Genomic DNA, 18,694 nt, shown 5'->3' on the forward strand with positions numbered 1-18,694 from the left:
CCTCCGATACGAAGGCTATGCTGCTTTGTCCTGTGAAGGTGCGACGGAGCTGTCTGAAGAAACTCGACACCCCCAGGATGAGTGTGGACGCCTCTTCATCATTCTCTCGCGTTCCGCAAGAACTTCTCCGTGGCGCAGGTAATGAAGGCAGGCGCCTGGTCCAACCGGACCGCATGCACCTCCTTCTACCTTCAGGATATTGCCCACAGTTCCTTGGATCTTTTTCCTTGGGAACCGTGGTGGTTGCTCAACACGTTGTGTAGTTAACCCAGACCTCGCAGGCTGAACAGCATCGAGTCCTGGTGTGACCGTAAGAAGGATGAGGAATGAGAGTGGGACTGGCTCCTCTTCCATCTTTTTCTTCCCTCTACCTTTGGGTAGAGGGACACGGTCGTCACCCTGCTGGGTAAGGACGAGATGCAGGTGAGCTACTCAATAGAGCACCATCCTATCCCTTTCAGTAGGGATAAGAGTAAATACCACCACTTCCTCCAACAAGGGGGAGGGAAGTGGATGCCAAATTGAGACAAACCAATCATTTATGATGTCTCTTGCAAACAGGAACAAGTTCTTGCTTGCTGGTACGAAGAGATACGCTTGCCTCTCTCTTAGTACTTGGCCCAGAGGTCTGACCATTGATCCTGCGGTGCACACCCCGATCAATCGGACAAGAGGTTTGGATCCCTTCCCTTGCTCTTACGACCAGGGAGGCACTCCAGGGTTGGACGAAACACCAGTCTGTTCACCAAAAAGACTCAGATTCCTCCCACCAAGAAGTGAGTCTTCCTATTGTTAAAGGACCGAGGGTTTGTATTACGTATCGGAACAAATGACATTTGTCGAAAATTTGCATTTTTCCTAACTATACAAACCTGAGGTCCTTTACATATAGTCCCACCTCATGCCACCCCTCACTCTGCAGCTTTTGCATGGCCTAAAGCAAAAGTGATTCTTCACCTCTTCGGGCGGCGCGGGCGCGCGCACGATCGGACAAGCAGTTAACTACCGTTCTCCCCTTGTTCGAAGCTTACGACCGTCCCAGCTGCCGCTAGTTACCTTCCTATTGTTAAAGGACCTCAGGTTTGTATAGTTAGGAAAAATGCAATTTTCGACAAATTGTCATTTTGATTGTAGCAATACTCATTTTGGATCAGTTTCCGAGCTTACCCGGAAATTGATCCTTTACCCTTTTTATTTGAATGAAGTGAAATCGCAAGTGCAGTTCTTTTTCATTTTTCATTATTTTATTGAGATTGCATTGTTTACCTTGGATCATGTTTCCGCTATTTCCCGGAATTGATCCTTCCCCATTTTATTTGTATGAAGTGAAATCGCAAGCGCAGTATTCTTTTTCATTTTCATATATATTTGATTGCATCAATTCATTAGGATCAAGGTTTCCATTCATAATCGGGAATGGATCCTTTTACCCTTGCGCTCGGTACCGAGGGCGCAAATGCGCTCCGATCCGAGCCATTATTCATTGTGAAGTGAATCGTAATGCAAGATTCTTTTTCATTTTATTCCTTTTATATTGATTGCATCAATATTTATTTGGTTCAAGTTCCGCTCAGTCAGGGAATTGATCCTTGATGCCCTTGCATTCGGGCCGAGGGCACGATTGGCTCTCGGGCTCTTATATTATTGTTGGGTACATGGGTGCTGTGCGGGGGTGGGGAATGAGAACCCCCCCCCCCCCCCCCCCCCCCCCCCCCCCCCCCGCTCTGCTCCCACAGATGGCCCTTCCCCTTGGGGGGGGGGAGGTTATCTGCGTTCTTCTCCTCGCCCGATCCGTCGAGCGCGGGGGAGGGCGCTCGGTGCCCGATGTACAATTGTATTTGGGGTCTTCCACTCGTTCGGAGAGGGCTCACCCCCCGCGCAAGGGACTTCCCCCCCACTATCGCTACTACTGGTATTTCCGCAGGTGCTACTGCCACGAGGTGGACCTTGGTGAGGTATGGGCGTCCTTCCATTTGCAGGGCGTGCTAGTGTCCAGGGGCTGCGGTTCTATGTCTGGGCCTACTGCGGTCACCCATGGAGTGGTGACCACGCTCCAGGTGACGACGTCCCTCCTCACCTGGTGTACTCGCCTCACGTGGTAACAGTCTTGCCTACAGCCGCTGTGAAGTGCCGTTCGCCGTACCGAGAGGGGGGCGTGCCGCCGCCGCTCGTGGTTGCCGCGCTGCCGCGACCACACTTCCGCTGCCCTAGAGCTCGCCCTGGACCTGCCGCCGGTACCAGGATGTTGCTGGCTGCTGCTCCACTTCCTGTGTTTCCGGTGCTGCCTGCCGTACCTGCCGATTCTGGGCTGACTGTCATGCAGTTGCTGCGCTGGCTGTCCTGCCGTTGCTGCGCTGGCTGTCCCTGCCGTTGCTGCGCTGGCTGTCCCTACCGATGCTGTGCTGGCTGTGCCTGCTGTTCCTGAGATGCCCATACTGCTGACGTCGTCCCTGTTCGTGGTGGTACTACCCCAGACTTTGGTCTGTCTGTACAGGTGCGTCCGGGCCCTGTGGCTTCGGCTACAGCAGAGCCCCGGCTCCGCCCTGGATAGCGATCTACGTCTGTCCTGAGGAGCTGACGAAGAAGAGGAGGAAGGTGTCGTCGTCGTCGTCTTCATCTTCTTCATCGTCGTTCGGCTGCCGCCTCTTCCCCTTCGACTTCTAAGGCTTCACAGCCGAGGAAGAAGAAGGTTGCCTCCTCCCTCCTAAGGAAGTCTCCCTCGGGAGCTTCTCGGGACCCGTCTTCACCTCGGTGGGACGGGAGGGAGGGTTCCTTCCACTGGTCCTCCTGCTCCTTCGGGAGCGGGGCCCGTCTCTTCTTCCGCAAGGAAGAAGACTACGGGGACCAGAGGGGTACCGGCTAACACCGGTACTTCCTCGCCTGGTGTCAGTGGTTCTGCCACTGCATCAGGGTCCGTCTCGGCCTCTCATTCGCGGGAGGTACCGAGTGTACGGTCGCCTACCAGCGACCGTGCAGCCAGGAACCAGACCTCTGAGTCCGCTCAGCGTCAGGTTCACGGCACGGGGCGGAAGACTGGTGACAGCCGCTCACGCGACTCTCACCAGACCAGCTCTCGCTCTCGCGGCGACCAGCTGGCTACCCGGGGACGTGACGGTCCACGACCGGCCACGGGCTGAGGCTGGGAAGAGGTCCTCCCCATCGCCGGTGCCAGCCACGGCTGGAACCAGCGACGTGACGTGCCGTGAGGACAAGCACCGGTCTCACTGTGACAGTGGAGCCTGCAGGTCGCCTGACCGTCGCTCTCACAGAGAGCGATCGGGTACGGCAACCAGCACCAGCTCTTCGGACACTCGAGATCGGGGCCGCTGTGCTCAGTCCAGCCGTTCTCCACAGCGAGACGGTTCGACCAGGCCTGCAGCTCGATCGCCACCGCGGGTTGACGATCGCCTGCAGCCCTCCAAGCCTGCTGGTTCTGCCAACGAGCGAGGAGGGAGCGTCAGGTCTGCCTCTCCCCTACCTCCAACCTCCTCGGGTTACACCGGGAGGAGCGAGGTATTGAGGAGTGATCGTGAGGGGTGCGCCCCTCATGATCCCACCACGACGCCCTACGTGCCAGGCACGGTTCTTCGACCGGCCAGGCGTATGCGCAAGTGGATGGAGAAGACCGAGATGGGCTGTCGCTGTCCCCCTTCTTAGGAGGAAGGTTCTCGGAATATGCTCTTGTTCGAAGGGCTTAACGGTCCTACTCTGCAAGATGCTGTGACTTCCGAGATCCAGAGGAACTTTGCCGAGGTTATGGCGCTGATTCGTCAGCACAACGACCTCGGGGAAGGATCGCCGCTCCCACCAGCAGAGCCACGTCTCGGCTCGAGTCGTTTTGGGGCCCGAGAGGGAACCCAAATCGACGGTGGGTCTGCCGCGATCGGAGCTTGCCGACTGTGTTGAACCAGGTAGTCTCTCGTCTCCGGACAAGAAGGCGCTCTCAGTTCTGGCCGGTCGAACAAGCTACTTCACCTCCTCTACTGCGACAGAGGCGTTTTCTACTGTCTTCGGACACCGTGTTTGAATACCCCTTAGGTCCTCCTGAGGTTTCGACCTCGACGAGGACTGGAATAGTCGGAGACGGTATCGCTCTCTCCTGTCAGGTGTCGATCAGCCCCACCCAGACGACGTTCACAGTGGCGGCAGACCCTTACCTACAGTATGAGTTCGTAACCCTCCTCGGGGAAAACGTTTTCTCCTGACGATACGTTTTCCCAGGCTCTGAGAGGCCATCGCCGTAAGGCGATGGCTGGCTCCTTTTCTTCTCCAACTGCTAGTTCCGCTGGGAAGGCGAGCCAGTATCCAATTCCTCCCCCATTCCCTCTCTCCTTACGGCTACGAGGGAAAGGGGAGGGATCCTACAGATATTTTCTCTGTAAGATCCCACGTTAGGGGCTGCGCTACCGGGGGGACCTTCGGGTCCTACCTGACGTAAGCCCCGGTTGTTGAGGAGGGATCCTGCCCCTTTCTCGATTTCTACGGGGAATCGGGAGGACCACCAGCCGATATCGTTTGACGAATTCGGTGGGGGGTTTCGCAGAGTGCTTAGAACTTCTACGGAATTTCTAGCGCACTCAGATGTGTTCGAGTTTTTTACGATCTCCAAACACTTGAGGCGAGACCACTGGTCCAAAGTGAGCGAGAATCCCCCCCGATAATTGTTACACGATAATCGGGAACCTCGCTTATGCTCGAATTCCTGTAATTTCTAGCATTTGGAAGAAGACTGCTGCTGAAAGAAGAGTATCTCACAGTAGGCGATTACCTGGAATAGAGAAGAACGGACGGGAACTTCCAGTTTGGCTTGAACTATCGTCTTCGGTATTCTGTTCACCATTGAAGCTTTCCTTTGGGAAAGACTTCTCCATTCACTCTCTTGACTAGAGAACGAAGGCGGTCGATCTCCAATCCTTATTCTCATTCCTCGAGAGGAAAAAGAATTTAGGATGGAGGTCGTGGTACAGAAACCTACAAATATACTACGTATATTACCCTCGCGACATGATTCTTTTAACAGTTGAATTGTCCGGGGGGTAGGCGCATACCGTAGTTAACTCTACGGTTGTGACCGAGACGAATTGTATCTTAATTGAACTGCAACTCGGGGTTGCCTGCAACCTCCCAGCAGTTATCAGTTTCGATTTTAGATACTTGGTATTGTCATGACAACACCAAATCAGCTTTTGTATTTACCGAAATCCGTTTCGTTTAAATATAATTGCTCGAGCGTATTCTTTATGCTCGATGGTTCTAGCCGAACGCATTCCTTCGTGGAATAATGGATTTACCTGGCAACTCAGGATGACGAAGTCACCGAGAGCTACTGCGTATTGAACTGCCTGATAGCGGCTCAGTATCAGATAGGTCTCGGAGATGCACGGTCGGTTACGTCTCTCTCTCCCCTGGTTTGATTGACTACCGAACCGTATCTCTGCCCAACAATCATGGACTTAGGTCTCTGATTAACGGGGGATTCTCGCAATAATGAAGGACCATCTACTGCTGTGACGTCGATTTCATCGCCTTCGACATTGCGAGAATTTTCAACAGAGATATCTCTTGGACTCTTTCATCTTTCTGTTTACCGCACGGTAACAGACTAAGTCTGTACTAGTCTCCCGCTGCATCGCAACCGCGATAATGCGAAGGATTTTTGCAGACATCTGAGTTTGTCTTCAAAATATCTCGTATTCGTAGGTGTGCAATTATTCATTGCTCGCCCCGAATTAACAGATATGTCAGAAGACATCGCCTACTCTCCGACCTGACAGCTCTACTTCCAAATGTTCAGCCCATGAGAAGCAGTTCTTCAGGCAGTATTTCCCTGTCTTCATTACTGAAAAGCGCTCCGCTTTTATTGCAACTACGATCCTCACCGGACAGCAATGAATAGCGGTTAGCGTTCTCAGTCTTTGTAGCACAGGTTCAGAATCTTGAGAATCCTTCTCTCGGTTCAGCTGTGAAGACGTAGGTTGCATTTTCTGTACACTTCGTCTTCAACGACACATAGTGTTGTTTTCTCCTTAGCCGAGAATCAACTATACTATGAGATATCTTGCCATCAGGGACCTCGGTTTCTAGAAGGCAATTGACTTTCGCCTGTTGGGCACATGCCTTAAGAGAGTCATCACCTTGCCTTCTGGCATCGGTGATGAACAAATTATTTGTTTAATCTCTTGGCATAACCCTTTTAAGGCGAAGGTCACGTGACTTGCTCGGGTGCTTGGACAACTTGCCTCCTACCCGAACGCAGTCAGTCGGCAGCTGTCAGAGCGCCCAAGTCTGTTACGAACTTCGCTGTGGACTTAGTTCGGTTGTTCCATAACAGTCTTTTCTTCGTCCTAACGGCTTGTCACAGTACCCATACCATCGACACCCACCATTGAGTGTCGGTGTCCTATCCCCACTGACCGAGAAGAACAACTTCGCTGCAGACGGATAGACCAGTATGGGTACAGGACATCACCGAAGTCGAGAAGAGGGATAGGTCATACGACCATTCCCTTCTTTTCCTCTGAGGTAATTGCATGACTTTTCCTGCGAAGTCAAGCATCCAGGGGATGGGGATTCGTGACGCTCGATTTCGTACCGAATTCGTAGCGAAGACTCTGAACCCTTCCCTTCGGTTCCTGACGATCGGTTAGAGTCCTTCACAATCCCCTCCCTAATGGACTTCACCGCCATTCGATGCGAAGGAGATGCTGCTTTGTCCTGTGAAAGCGCGACCTGCGCTTTCTGAAGAAACTCGACATCCCAGGCTGAGTGTTGAAGACTCTTCGTCAGCACCAAGATGACCTAGAAGTACACTCCCTCGAGTTACACAAGAACTTCTCCGTGGCGCAGGTACTGTGAAGGGCAGGGTATGGTACAACCAGACCACTGGCACCTCCTTCTACCTTTTGGATATTGCCCACAGGTCCTTGGATCGTTTTCCTTGGGACGTGGTGGCTGCTCAACGTTGTGTAGCTAACCAGACCCTAGCAGGCTGAACAGCATCGAGTCCTTGGTGTGACTGTAAAGAATAGATATGTGAATGAGAGAGTGACTGGCTTCTCTTCATATCTTTTTCTCCCCCTCTACCTGTGGGTAGAGGGATACGGTCATCACCTTGCTGGATAAGGACGAGATGCCGGTGAGCTACTCGACAGAGCCCCATCCTATCCCTTTCACTAGGGATGGGAGCGAATATCCACCACTTCCTCCTACAAGGGGGGGGAAGTGGATGCCAACAAGAGACAAACCATAACTTTATGTTGCCTCTTGCAAATAGGAACTTGTTCTTGTTTGCTGGTACGAAGAGATACGCTTGCCTCTCTCTTAGTACTCGGTCCAGAGGTCTGACCATTGATCCTGCGGTGCACACCCCGATCAATCGGACAGAGGCTTGGATCCCTCCCTCGCTCTTACGACCAGGGAGGCATTCCAAGGTTGGGCGAACACCAGTCTGTTCACAAAAGACTCAGATTCCTCCCACCAAGAAGTGAGTCTTCCTATTGTAAAAGGACCGAAGGTTTGTATGCCGTGTCGGAACAAATGACAATTTGTCCAAAATTGCATTTTTCCTAACTATACAAACCTGAGGTCCTTTTACACATAGTACCCCCCACCCTTTCCATGCCGCCACCCCCTTCGCACTCCTGCCAGTTTTTGTTCTTTGGGCCAAAAAAGCAAAAAGTGAAATTTGTTTACCTCCCAGTCGCGCGCACGCGCGCGCCTGTCCGGCAAGCAGTTAACTACCGAACCCCTTGTTCGAAAGCTTACGACCTATCCAGCTGCCGCTAGTACCTTCCTATTGTAAAAGGACCTCAGGTTTGTATAGTTAGGAAAAATGCAATTTTGGACAAATTGTCATTTCTCCTTAAATTTATTTTCCACCTTTTCCTCTATTTTTATAACTTGCTTTCTCTCAGCTTTTCCCAGTTTACTTTATCCATCTTCCTGTATGATTGCACATAATCTCCTTTTCTGTCATGCAGCTGCACCTCACCTTGAACGACAGTAGTACTTCATTACAAATTGTGAAATAATAAACAATATTTCATTATGTGGCTTTTATGTCTTGAGTCAAACTTTGATAAAAGAGACCTCTGTAGTTTGGTATAAGTTTGAGGGGCAGATTTGTTAATTGCCACTAAAACCAGTGGCTCATAGCCTGTAGATTAACTTTGTATACCTTATGAGGTTCATATGAAATTGCTTGATGTATTTTTATATGGTGGCAGCTATTGTGCTTATATATTGTGATTACACAGTACGTATAGAAATAAATTTAAAGGTTATGGACTTAGATTGTAATCCCTTGTTGTCCACATAACAATAGAGGATGGTCATGGGTGTAGAACATTGCAGTGTTATCTTTTTGGGCAAAATTGTGGCATTATTATCAAGTAACTTGGATCTCCTATACATGAGACAAGAAAGAAGGAGGTTGCCTGGAATGTTTTAGAGGGAGGTTCTTACACCCAGTTATAAAATTCTGGCATAGTGCCTTATCATCCTTTCACATTGGTATATGTGAGGATGTATAAGAGATCACAGGAGCCTTCCTCCCCGTGCTCATTCACTTGACCCAAAAGTTACAATTGCAGATGATGATGAACAGTTTGACCACTTTCTCATATCAGACATGAAGACTTTTAGAACATAACAAAGGCTGTACATTGCAGTGTCATGTGACAATGCAATAAATGCCAATGGCATCTGATCTCATGTTTATTCTGCAATATAAGAACAATGTGATAATAATTTATGCAATATACTTTAATTGGATACAGCCAGTAAAACAACTTTTATTTAAATCATCATTATTCTAAATCTAGTTGTACTGTTTGATTTCTTTTCTCCAAAAACATTTAGAATTACAGATAAGAGGTCATAAACCTTTATAGTGTCTGAAACCTATCAAATTCCTCACAATCATCACTGTCTGTTTCAATCATTTTCTCATACATCACAAGATTAATCACATATGCTATCATCTTAGGGATTCTAGTTTTATAACTAAAAGCTAGCCTTTACACAGGTGATTTTGTAATTTAGCAGTTGTCTTATACCACAAATACAAGATTAATTTGTGAAAATTTGCCATAAATTTCTATTTATCTAAAGGTTGTCTTATACACGGAAATATACGCAAAGTATATGATTGAGCAATTTTACTTGAAGAGTCAAACTTGTGTTTGTATTTTGTATTGTTTATAAATGAATGGGTCTTAAACCAAGAAAATAATTGTTACTAGCTTTCCTTGAAGATTTGTTTTGTCATCATTCAGTTGTTATATCATAAGTTTTTCACATTAATCCCGCAATTAGAATAGTGGAATAAAATTTTTTTTTCATGTCTTTGCAGGAGGTGGTCTTATAAACGAAATACCTGATCTGGGAATGAAGCGTGAAGAACTCAAGGCTGCAGTTTCAGAACCTAACACCCTACAACTTATCACAAATGCCACATACCTACAAGATGAACCATTAACTATATCAGGAATAAAACTTTATGGGACCCCATGGTTAGTAATACTTTTTTTTTTTTTGCACCAAATTCAGCAACCTTCTAGTGAAACGAAGTTAAAATCAGGTTCTTAAATAGAAACTTCTGCATAGTATTTTTGATGCAAAATAAGTCTGTGTTGGTCAGAACCATAACCAACAATAACAGTTTTGAGCCATTAATCTTGAGTCTCACCTTGTTCAGAACCAGACGAACACCTTTGAGATTGTGATTAATCCTCCACCTGTAAGGTACATTTATCTTCCCAGCAGTGAACTTGGCTTAATCTCATTTCATCTTTGTCCTTCAAATTACCAGGTGGTTTTGTAGGCTCATAAATTCCTTACCTTACCATTGCAGCAGCTTGTAGGCTAGATCCTTGACCTCTTGGTTTCTTTGATAAGTGTTTAAATGGTATTTAATTAAGGGATTTTGACGAAGGAAAATCTATTTCTGGGTGATTGGCTCGTGTCGCCCTATGAAAGGGAATCCTTAATATCATTCTTTCTAGGTAAAATTAATCTAAAAATTAACAGAGAAAACAAAATTAAGAAAATGTCAGTAAAACTGACTCGCTCACTCTTAAAAAGAAGTGTCGGTATGGTAATAGGGGCGAGTGGGGAACACTACCACGAGACAATCACCAATTAGAACGTTCCAATCAGAAATCCCCCAAGAGAGAGCTGATACCAACGGGCGATGCAGTCGCTACTACTACTACTAGAGGACGCCACGGACAGCAGCGCCCCTAGCGGACATCCTTAATTAAAAACATCTTGTCCTGCAAGGGGGGGAAAACAATAAAGGGGGGGTTTCATAGGGCGACACGAGCCAATCACCCAGAAATAGATTTTTCCTTCGTCAAAATCCCTTTTTCTGGCTCAGCTCGTGTCGGCCTATGAAAGAGTACCAGAGAAACAGACAAGATGGAAAAAAAGGAAACAAATGAAAAGCAGTGTAAAATGGATGGATATAATAAGTAAATCAATTACAGCATACAAAACTAAGCACTTAAACTAACTTATACTAAACAGTAAAATAACAGAACGTTAGTAATCTTAAAGTACTTAAAAGGTAATTATAGTAAATTACAGTGATGCATGTAATATAAACTAAAAGGGGGATTTACTTGAAAATATTTACAAAAATATACACATTGTTTTGTCCTACCCTAGCATAAAAATAAGGGTAGGTACACTGAAGACATCATTAGTACAATTGTGGTAAAATATACCAAAAAACACTTAGTTGGTTGGTCCTACCCTAGCATAAAAATAAAAAAAGGGTAGGTACACTGAGTACACTATCAGTACAAGTGTGGATGTCCCCTAGCAAAAAAATAAGGGACAATCCACTATATGATTAAGGGCTAAGGCTAGGATATCCGAGTAGCATGGCGATAGGGTGACAGGCATGTTGGATGCCTGTAGGTAGAAAGGAGACCTGGATCTATACTACGACTACTATACCAGTATCAGGGGAAACAATGGTTTCCCGCTGCTACTGCTGAAAAACTTTAAAGATCCAAGGACTTTAGATAATGGCGTTTAAAGACTGTCGGGGATTTCCATCAGTATACTTTTTAAGAAGATCCTCAAAGTTCATATGTTGAAAAAAAAATAATTAATTGAGGTGGCTACTCCCCTGATTATCATGTGCTTTTGGAAATGACTCAGGATTGGCTTTGTTTAATGAAGTAAAGGATTTGTTGCCTAATACCTTTTACTGACAAAGTACCACCTTTTTTCTCTCATGAAGAGAGCACCTGAGGATCTTGAAGAAGTACGAGATAGAAGGCTCTAAGAGTTGATACTGGGCAGAGAGAAGGATCCTGGGGAAGTGGGATAACTTTCCAAGGGGCCCACCTTGCAAGAGGATCCTCAATTTTGGACTAAAAAGCTACGATCCGGAGCAAGTAGAACTTCTCCTGATGGGAGGAATTCCACATGACCCGCATCCCTGGATAGAGCCGACAGTTCTGAAATTCTAGCTCCTGAGGCTAAGCTTAATAAGAATAATGTCTTCCCTCGGAGCATTATTGAATGTCAAGATGAGTTGTCAGTATCTGAAGCTAGTTTGAGGACATTCATTTAAGAACATGAAACTGTATAGCTTGGGAAGGTCTAAGTCTAGCACAGGCTTTAGGGATAGACGTAAAATAAGATTTCAGTCAGATCTATCTGAAAACCTACTTGAAAGATTTTCTTCAAAGCCGATTTATGAGTGGTAATAGTGCTAGCTGCTAAACCTTTTTTCAAACAAGGATCTGAAAAAAGGATATAGCCAGATTAACTGTCCATGGTTGTAGTGTTCGATTCTTTCAAGAAAGATGCTAATTTTTTAACAGCTGAGTCATATTGCCTAATGGTTGACTCTCTCTTATCTGATTCTAGGAAGAGAATATTCTGTGATCAATATTAGCATCTTTATTAGCCGCAAACTTCATGAAGTCCATAAAGTTAGGGTCTGGAGAATTCCTGGAGGAAGCGAACACAGTCCTCATTTGTACTGATTGTGATAGCTTGGGATTGGGGATCCGTTGAGGTCGGAGGCCCAATTCCAGAAGAAGAGGATACCAGTTGCTCTTGGCAGTCCGGTGCAATCAGAGCTACTATCCCTTTGAAAGACCTTAGTTTGCTTAGGACTTTCAAGAGAAGATTCACTGGAGGAAAAACATAAATTCTCCTCCACTGATTCCAGTCCAACGACAGGGCGTTCCATGGCATAAGCCAGAGGGTCCAGGTTGGGGGCCACATAGCAAGGGAGCTTGTGGTTCGCTTGTGAGGCGAAGAGATCCACTTGGAGGACCTGGGACTCTCAGGCTTATCCACTGGAATGACCTGTCGTCTAGAGACCATTCTGATTCCAGAGGAACTGACCTGGACAGGGCGTCTGCTATCACATTTCTTACTCCTGCCAGGTGAGTGGCAAGACAGATGCCATTTGTGTTTGTTTGCTAAGGCAAAGATGGCTATCATGACATGATTCACATGCTTGGATTTGGACCCTCCTCTGTTGATGCAATGAACTACCACTGCCATGTCCAAAACTAGCCTTAGATGAGACTTCTTCGGGGGAAGCAGTCTCTTCAAGGTAAGAAATACTGCCATTGCTTTCCAGAACGTTTATGTGGAGCTGGCGAAATTGAACTGACCAAGTCCCCTGAAACCTGTTGAACTGGGAGTATCCCCCCCACCCGGACAGGGAGGCGTCCGTGTGAATGGTTAACACTGGAAGGGGATATTGAAGGGGTACCTTCTTGGCTAAGTTCTTTACTTTTGACCAAGGACGGAGTTGATTGCGGAGGATCTGTGGGATTACTGACAACTTGTCTCGAGATTTGGTGTTTGCTCTTGATCGCCAAATTCGATTTAAATCTTTCAGCCTTGCTTTCAGGAGGATATCTGTTACCGAAGCAAACTGAAGGGACCCTAGGATTCTCTCCTGGTTTCTCCTTGATGTTTGTTTGCATTTGAGAAATTGCCTGACAGATTTTGCTTATTTCCCTCCGTTTGGCCACTGGAATTGACAGATTGTGGGAAGACAAATCCCATTGGATTCCTAGCCACTGAAAACGAGACTCCGGGGTAAGTCTGGATTTCGTTTTGTTTATCTGGAACCCCAGATGTTCCAGAAAGTGAACTACCTTTTTGGTGGCTTTGAGACATTCCTCGACTGTTGGTGCCCAGATCAACCAATCGTCGAGGTATGCTGCTACCATGATTCCCTGAGCTCTCAATTGTTGTACAACCACTTCTGCTATTTTTGTGAATACCCTGGGGGCTACATTCAGACCGAAGGGCATCACTTTGAATGAGAATGTTTGATTTCCTAGCCTGAATCCTAGGAATGGGCGGAAGTGTCTGGCTATAGGGATATGATAGTATGCGTCTGTAAGATCGATGGAGCATGTGACGGCTCCACGCGGAAGTAAGGTCCTTACTTGCGAGAGGGTAAGCATCTTGAACTTGTCGCAACGAATGAAAGAGTTTAGCTTTGACAAGTCTAAAGATTCCTTCTTTTGTGTTGAGCCTTTCTTTGGCACGCTGAATAAGCGCCTTGAAATTTTAGATGCTTGACTCTCGCAATAGCTCCTTTCTGAAGGAGTTCTTCCGCGTAATCTGTCAATTCTCTGATGGTATCTGGTGGAATGATTTGATTGGAGGAGGCTCTTTGATCCAACTCCAACCCAATCCTTTGGACACTATGCTCTGTGCCCAATTGCTGAACCCCCACCTGTGGCGGAAGAGGAACAGCCTCCCTCCTACCTGGGGAGCCTCATTGGTTTTGATGGGCGGGTTGACCACCACGCCCTCCTCTGAACTGCCTGCTCCTTGTTGCCCTTCCTGCGCCACGCTGACGAAAGTAACCTCTCGCCCTACCTCTTGGTTGTTTGTAACCTTGAGCCTCATATGAAGGGTTGAAGGCCGGCGAGATTGCGTAGGAGGTGGACGGCTGTGATTGAGGGGACAACAGGAGGATGGGCTGGTTCTGCTTCGAACTAGCAGGTTGTCCTTGTTGGGTAAAACCGGGACAGCCTGCACAAATTGCTGCTGTTGCTGGTGTTTCTGATACGGCTGGAACCTCTTACCAGCCTTCTTTTGTTTCTTACCAGCATGGGACGGATCTTGTTTCCTCTTAGGAGGAAATACCCCACCTAGCTCTAAGGCTCTGGTTGAGCCTAGCAGCTTCGTGGTGCACTTCGTTGACAGCGGACTCTGGGAAGAGATCCGCTCCCCACATGCTGGAAGCCAAGAGTCTATTCGGCTCGTGCCCTAATAGTACAATCCTGCAGAACATGCTTTCGGCAATTCCTCCTAGCCTGGAAGAAGTCGAAAGCGTCTGATAGTACCGTCTGGAACTGAGATTTTGCCAAAATCTTGAACAGCGGTTCCGTGGCATAAGAGAGAGCAGCCATTTCCGTAATTATAAGGGAATTGAGGGACCTGCCAAACCTGGTTCGCGCATCAAACTCTGCCTGGAATTAGGGAATCCGGCAGTCTTGGGCCAGCTTCTCGCCGAACTGGTCCAGGGCGCAGTCCGGTTTGAGCTTACCAAGCGTAAACGTAGCTGGCAAGTTTCTCCCACAATTCTCCGAAAGCCGGGAAGAGCGGAGAAGTAGACTCCGCCTCCCTCAACTGTGGGATGGGCTTATCCTTGAGGACTGCCTGAAGGGACTTCTCTACTATTTTCGTGGCGAACGGAAGAGAAGCCTCCTCTTCCGTCGCGAAAATAGTAAAGGGACTCTTATAGGCCTGGAGTTTAGTGTTCGTGCACTCTCCCAGTCCTCAAGGCAGTGAACCCATTCCCGCTGAGCATGATCTCTACTGTATAGGACAGACTCTCTAGAGATCTTGTCCTCCCTAGTCAGAGCCGTTACAGTCAGCCTAGCATAACCGATGAAAGGCTGCGTCAGACCCGGAGGGTAAAACTCGAAGTCCTCAATCCTCCGAGTTCACACCGGGATAGAGATCATCCCATCCTTAAAAGGAGCGTAGGCAGCTACTCTCCATGGGTTCTCCATGGAGAAAGCTGGCAGAGAGTCGTATGGCGGGAGTTGGAGAATGCCAGTGCTTGGCACTGGGGAGACTGGAAGAGGAAACCTGAGATAGCCCGGCTACTCGGTCCTCATTCTCTCTAACCCTGTTAGAGAGATCTTGTATCGACTGGCCTGATTGAGACAGAGTGCTCGACAATTGTGCGAACATCTGCTCGAATCTCGTCCCCAGGGCGGAGACATTGAGAGCCAAACCAGCTCGCCCACCTGTTGCATCACCACTGCTGAGAAAGCAGTGGGATCAAAGGTGCTAGGCCTGCTCCTCCTACCGGCGTAGCCGGAGTGGAAGCGGTGGAGGCGGGAGAAGGCACTGGCTCGGCGGGAGCGCGAGCCTTCTCCTTAGAAGCCTTGCTTCTAGAGCTCTTTGAGTGAGAAGAGCTCGGCTTCGCTTTCACCGCGTCGGCGTAGGAAGTCGAAGACTTCCTAGCCGAAGAAGACGAAGACGACTTCCTAGAAGTTGTCTTAGCCAGAGTCTTCGGTTCTCTCTGTCCCTTCACCTTTGGGGGTACAGAGAGAGCGGGAGAGCGGGTAGGGATCTCAGATCCCACAAAGCCTTGGAAAGAAGCACTCGAAGAAGGGACAGGAGAAGATCCAGGAGCACCCAAGGAAAGACCTTGGGCGCCCGACACACCTACCATCAACCAACAAATCCTCCACCCCTACGCCATGGGCTCGATGTTTAGGTCCAGGGCAGCGACGTCCGGGACCGACTCCTGTGGGCAGCTACGACCCCAAAGGATTGCTGGAGGTCTTGCTGGATGAGGATATCAGAAAGGGGCCGCGGACAAGTGGGTCAACATATACCAGTTGACTTGCCCGTCAGGAAGGAATATGGACTGGACGGCCAGCTTCTTGTCAAGAATGTATGGCTGGCCTTTGGCGGCGTTCTTCCCGAAGCCGCCACGCCACGCTTTCAGGGTGGCGAGGGCGACTTCCCTCACACCAGTAGCCTGAAAGAAAGGCGAGATGAGCTTCTAGTGTGGCGGAACGGGGTTAACAAACTTATGACTAAGAGTTGTTTAGTAAAATGATAAGGAAGCCTATAATGGACTTACCCCATCTCCCAGCTGACCGACTAGGTCGTAGCAGATGGCGCAGGCTTCTGGGTGCAGACGATCATCTCGTTGTATGACGTGTGGCAACAGGGGGGCGTGAGACCTGCACTCATCGTGCCGCAGGGGTCGTACAACGTCGCGTTTGCACGCTGGACCTGACAGTGGTAGCCTGTAAGTGGAAAGATACATGAGTACAGGTAAACACTTACAGTCTAACAGATGCTCCGCTGGTGCCGGAGCGATAAAGTTAGATTAAACCAGAGCCCGCCAAAATACGTGTGGTAACCAGGTTGGTTGTACTGTGCCCTAGGCTATAGCTCCGCTGATGGCGGGGACACAAAAAGGAAACCAACCAGGAGAGGTGGTAAATGGAAACCACGACGGAAAATGGCGGGGATGGTAGATATATATAATAAAATTACACAATTCATTGTAAAATTAGGGTATATCCTTAAAATAATAATAATAATAATAATACAAACCTCTCTCCAACCACCCCCGTCTACTAGAAGAGTGCACGGGTAAGAAGCAAGCTCCCTTCCGGTAGCGGGGGAGAGATGTAAGGACATAGTAGGCAAGCAACCGACCACTAGTAGTGCCCACCCCGCCCGTGGCGGAGCCAGTAATCTATAACCAAAGGTGCCCCGGCTGCGACGGAAGGCTCCTTTCGTTATAGCGAGGGAGATGGCTGAGCAACTGGGGAGGGGGGGGAGGGAAAGTCTCGGCGTAACACGGCGGGAGAGAGAGAGAGGGATGGCCTACTCCTCCCGCCTCACCGACTACCCGCTCGGAGACCCGGCCCCCTACCTCATGAGTGGTCGCCCTATACCACCCGCTGGGAGGAACCCCTGGCCACCTCAAGAAGGGAGAGAAGAGAAGAGGCGAATGAGGTTGTCATGACAACCAAGGGGTCCCCCAGCCCCTCCCTATACCAGAAAGGAGGGCAGGGGCAGGGTAAGGGTTGCCGATGGAACACGTGACCGCAAGTGGCCTAGGCCCGCGAGCAAAACACAACCGTGAGAGGGCCCACGTGAACCAGGCTGTACCAATACAAGGAACAAGCACCTAGGCTAGCCTAATACCCTAAATACAATAAATATATACATCGAAAAGATGGAAAAGACACTTTTAGTAAAAGAGAAAGAAGCCCAGGAGGAGGCAGACTGTTCCAAGAAACAGAAGCTACTCGGAGCCAGCGATAGCCGATTGAGAGCAAGAGCCGGGATGCTGGGGCCTGGAATAATAATAATAGCCCTAAATACCAAACTAAGAGATATGGTACGGAGGGCGAAACTAGCTAAAACTTCCGATGTACAAAGAATAATGAACGTAATATAGTAAGCCCATAAGTATAAAGAAGTCCCAGTATGGAGGACCGGGAATTCTTAACGAGGCAGCATGGCGCCACCACGAGACAACCGGGGAACCGTATATGACCTATTTAAGAGGAAAATACTGGTACCCGGAAGATAAAATTGTGGTAAAACATTACTTATGAGTTACTTAACTTAGCCGTTGCAATAGCAGAGCGTTCCATGTTAGATGAAAAGGATAAATCCCGGAATTAGCACAGCACAAGGAAAAATTGCGTCTTGACGCTAGCGCTAAAAATTAAGGATGTCCGCTAGGGGCGCTGCTGTCCGTGGCGTCCTCTAGTAGTAGTAGTAGCGACTGCATCGCCCGTTGGTATCAGCTCTCTCTTGGGGGGATTCTGATTGGAAGTTCTAATTGGTGATTGTCTCGTGGTAGTGTTCCCCACACTCGCCCCTATTACCATACCGACACTTCTTTTTTAAGAGTGAGCGAGTCAGTTTTACTGACATTTTCTTAATTTGTTTTGTTTTTCTCTGGTAATTTTAGATTAATTTACCTAGAAAGAATGATATTAAGGATCCTTTCATAGGCCGACACGAGCTGAGCCCAGAAATATATAATGTGTGTACAGTACCCAAGTGCTCAAAAATATTTTCAACCGTTGACCCCTTCTTGGAGTCTTTGATCCCCCATTGTCACAGACATGTATAAAAAGTGAATTATTAAAGAATGAAACTGAAACATCAGTAATAATTATTCTTGTTTTAAGGGTAGAAATTCTTTTGACTTCCTTCACCACTCTTTCTCAGTAAGACTCACTTCAGCTTGTACTATTGCTTCAGTTTCCATGCCTCTTCTATACCAGACATTTATATAAACACAACTACTATTAATCAGAATTATAATAATAATAAAAATGATGATTTTAACATGACCAAAATACTCAACCTAGCATTGCCACAACCCTCCTAAAACCAAGATCAAAATATTTTTTGACGTTACAAGACTAATGTTGAATAATGATTTATTTATCTAGTACAGTGTACTGAAAATGATAGAGCTTAGTAGTCCATGTGATGATGAATGTTACAGGGGTCTGTCATTTCATGTTAAATAATGAAAAGTGATTACTCTGTTATTGTCATTGTTTCAAAAACAACAATGTAACATAAGATTACTACAAATAATTACATAACTGCGCCTGATGGCTGGCAACCGTAGGCTGGCATTGTTTGAACTGTAATATTGTCGTTACTTTTCACCATAGAAGAAAAG

At 47.7% G+C, this 18,694-nt stretch overlaps 1 protein-coding gene across 1 annotated transcript in view; it reads left to right on the forward strand.

Annotated features, from left to right (window-relative positions):
- The window catches only part of LOC135197030 (metallophosphoesterase domain-containing protein 1-like), a gene marked incomplete in the record, with an annotated part of 53,554 nt that overhangs the window by 25,364 nt on the left and 9,496 nt on the right, over positions 1 to 18,694 (forward strand). The window contains 1 exon segment of the mRNA XM_064223939.1: positions 9,353 to 9,512. Within this exon segment, the coding sequence (XP_064080009.1) occupies positions 9,353 to 9,512 (160 nt within the window).

The sequence above is a fragment of the Macrobrachium nipponense genome, chromosome 18 (genome assembly GCF_015104395.2).
Source record: "Macrobrachium nipponense isolate FS-2020 chromosome 18, ASM1510439v2, whole genome shotgun sequence".
NCBI classification, from domain to species: Eukaryota; Metazoa; Arthropoda; class Malacostraca; order Decapoda; family Palaemonidae; genus Macrobrachium; species Macrobrachium nipponense.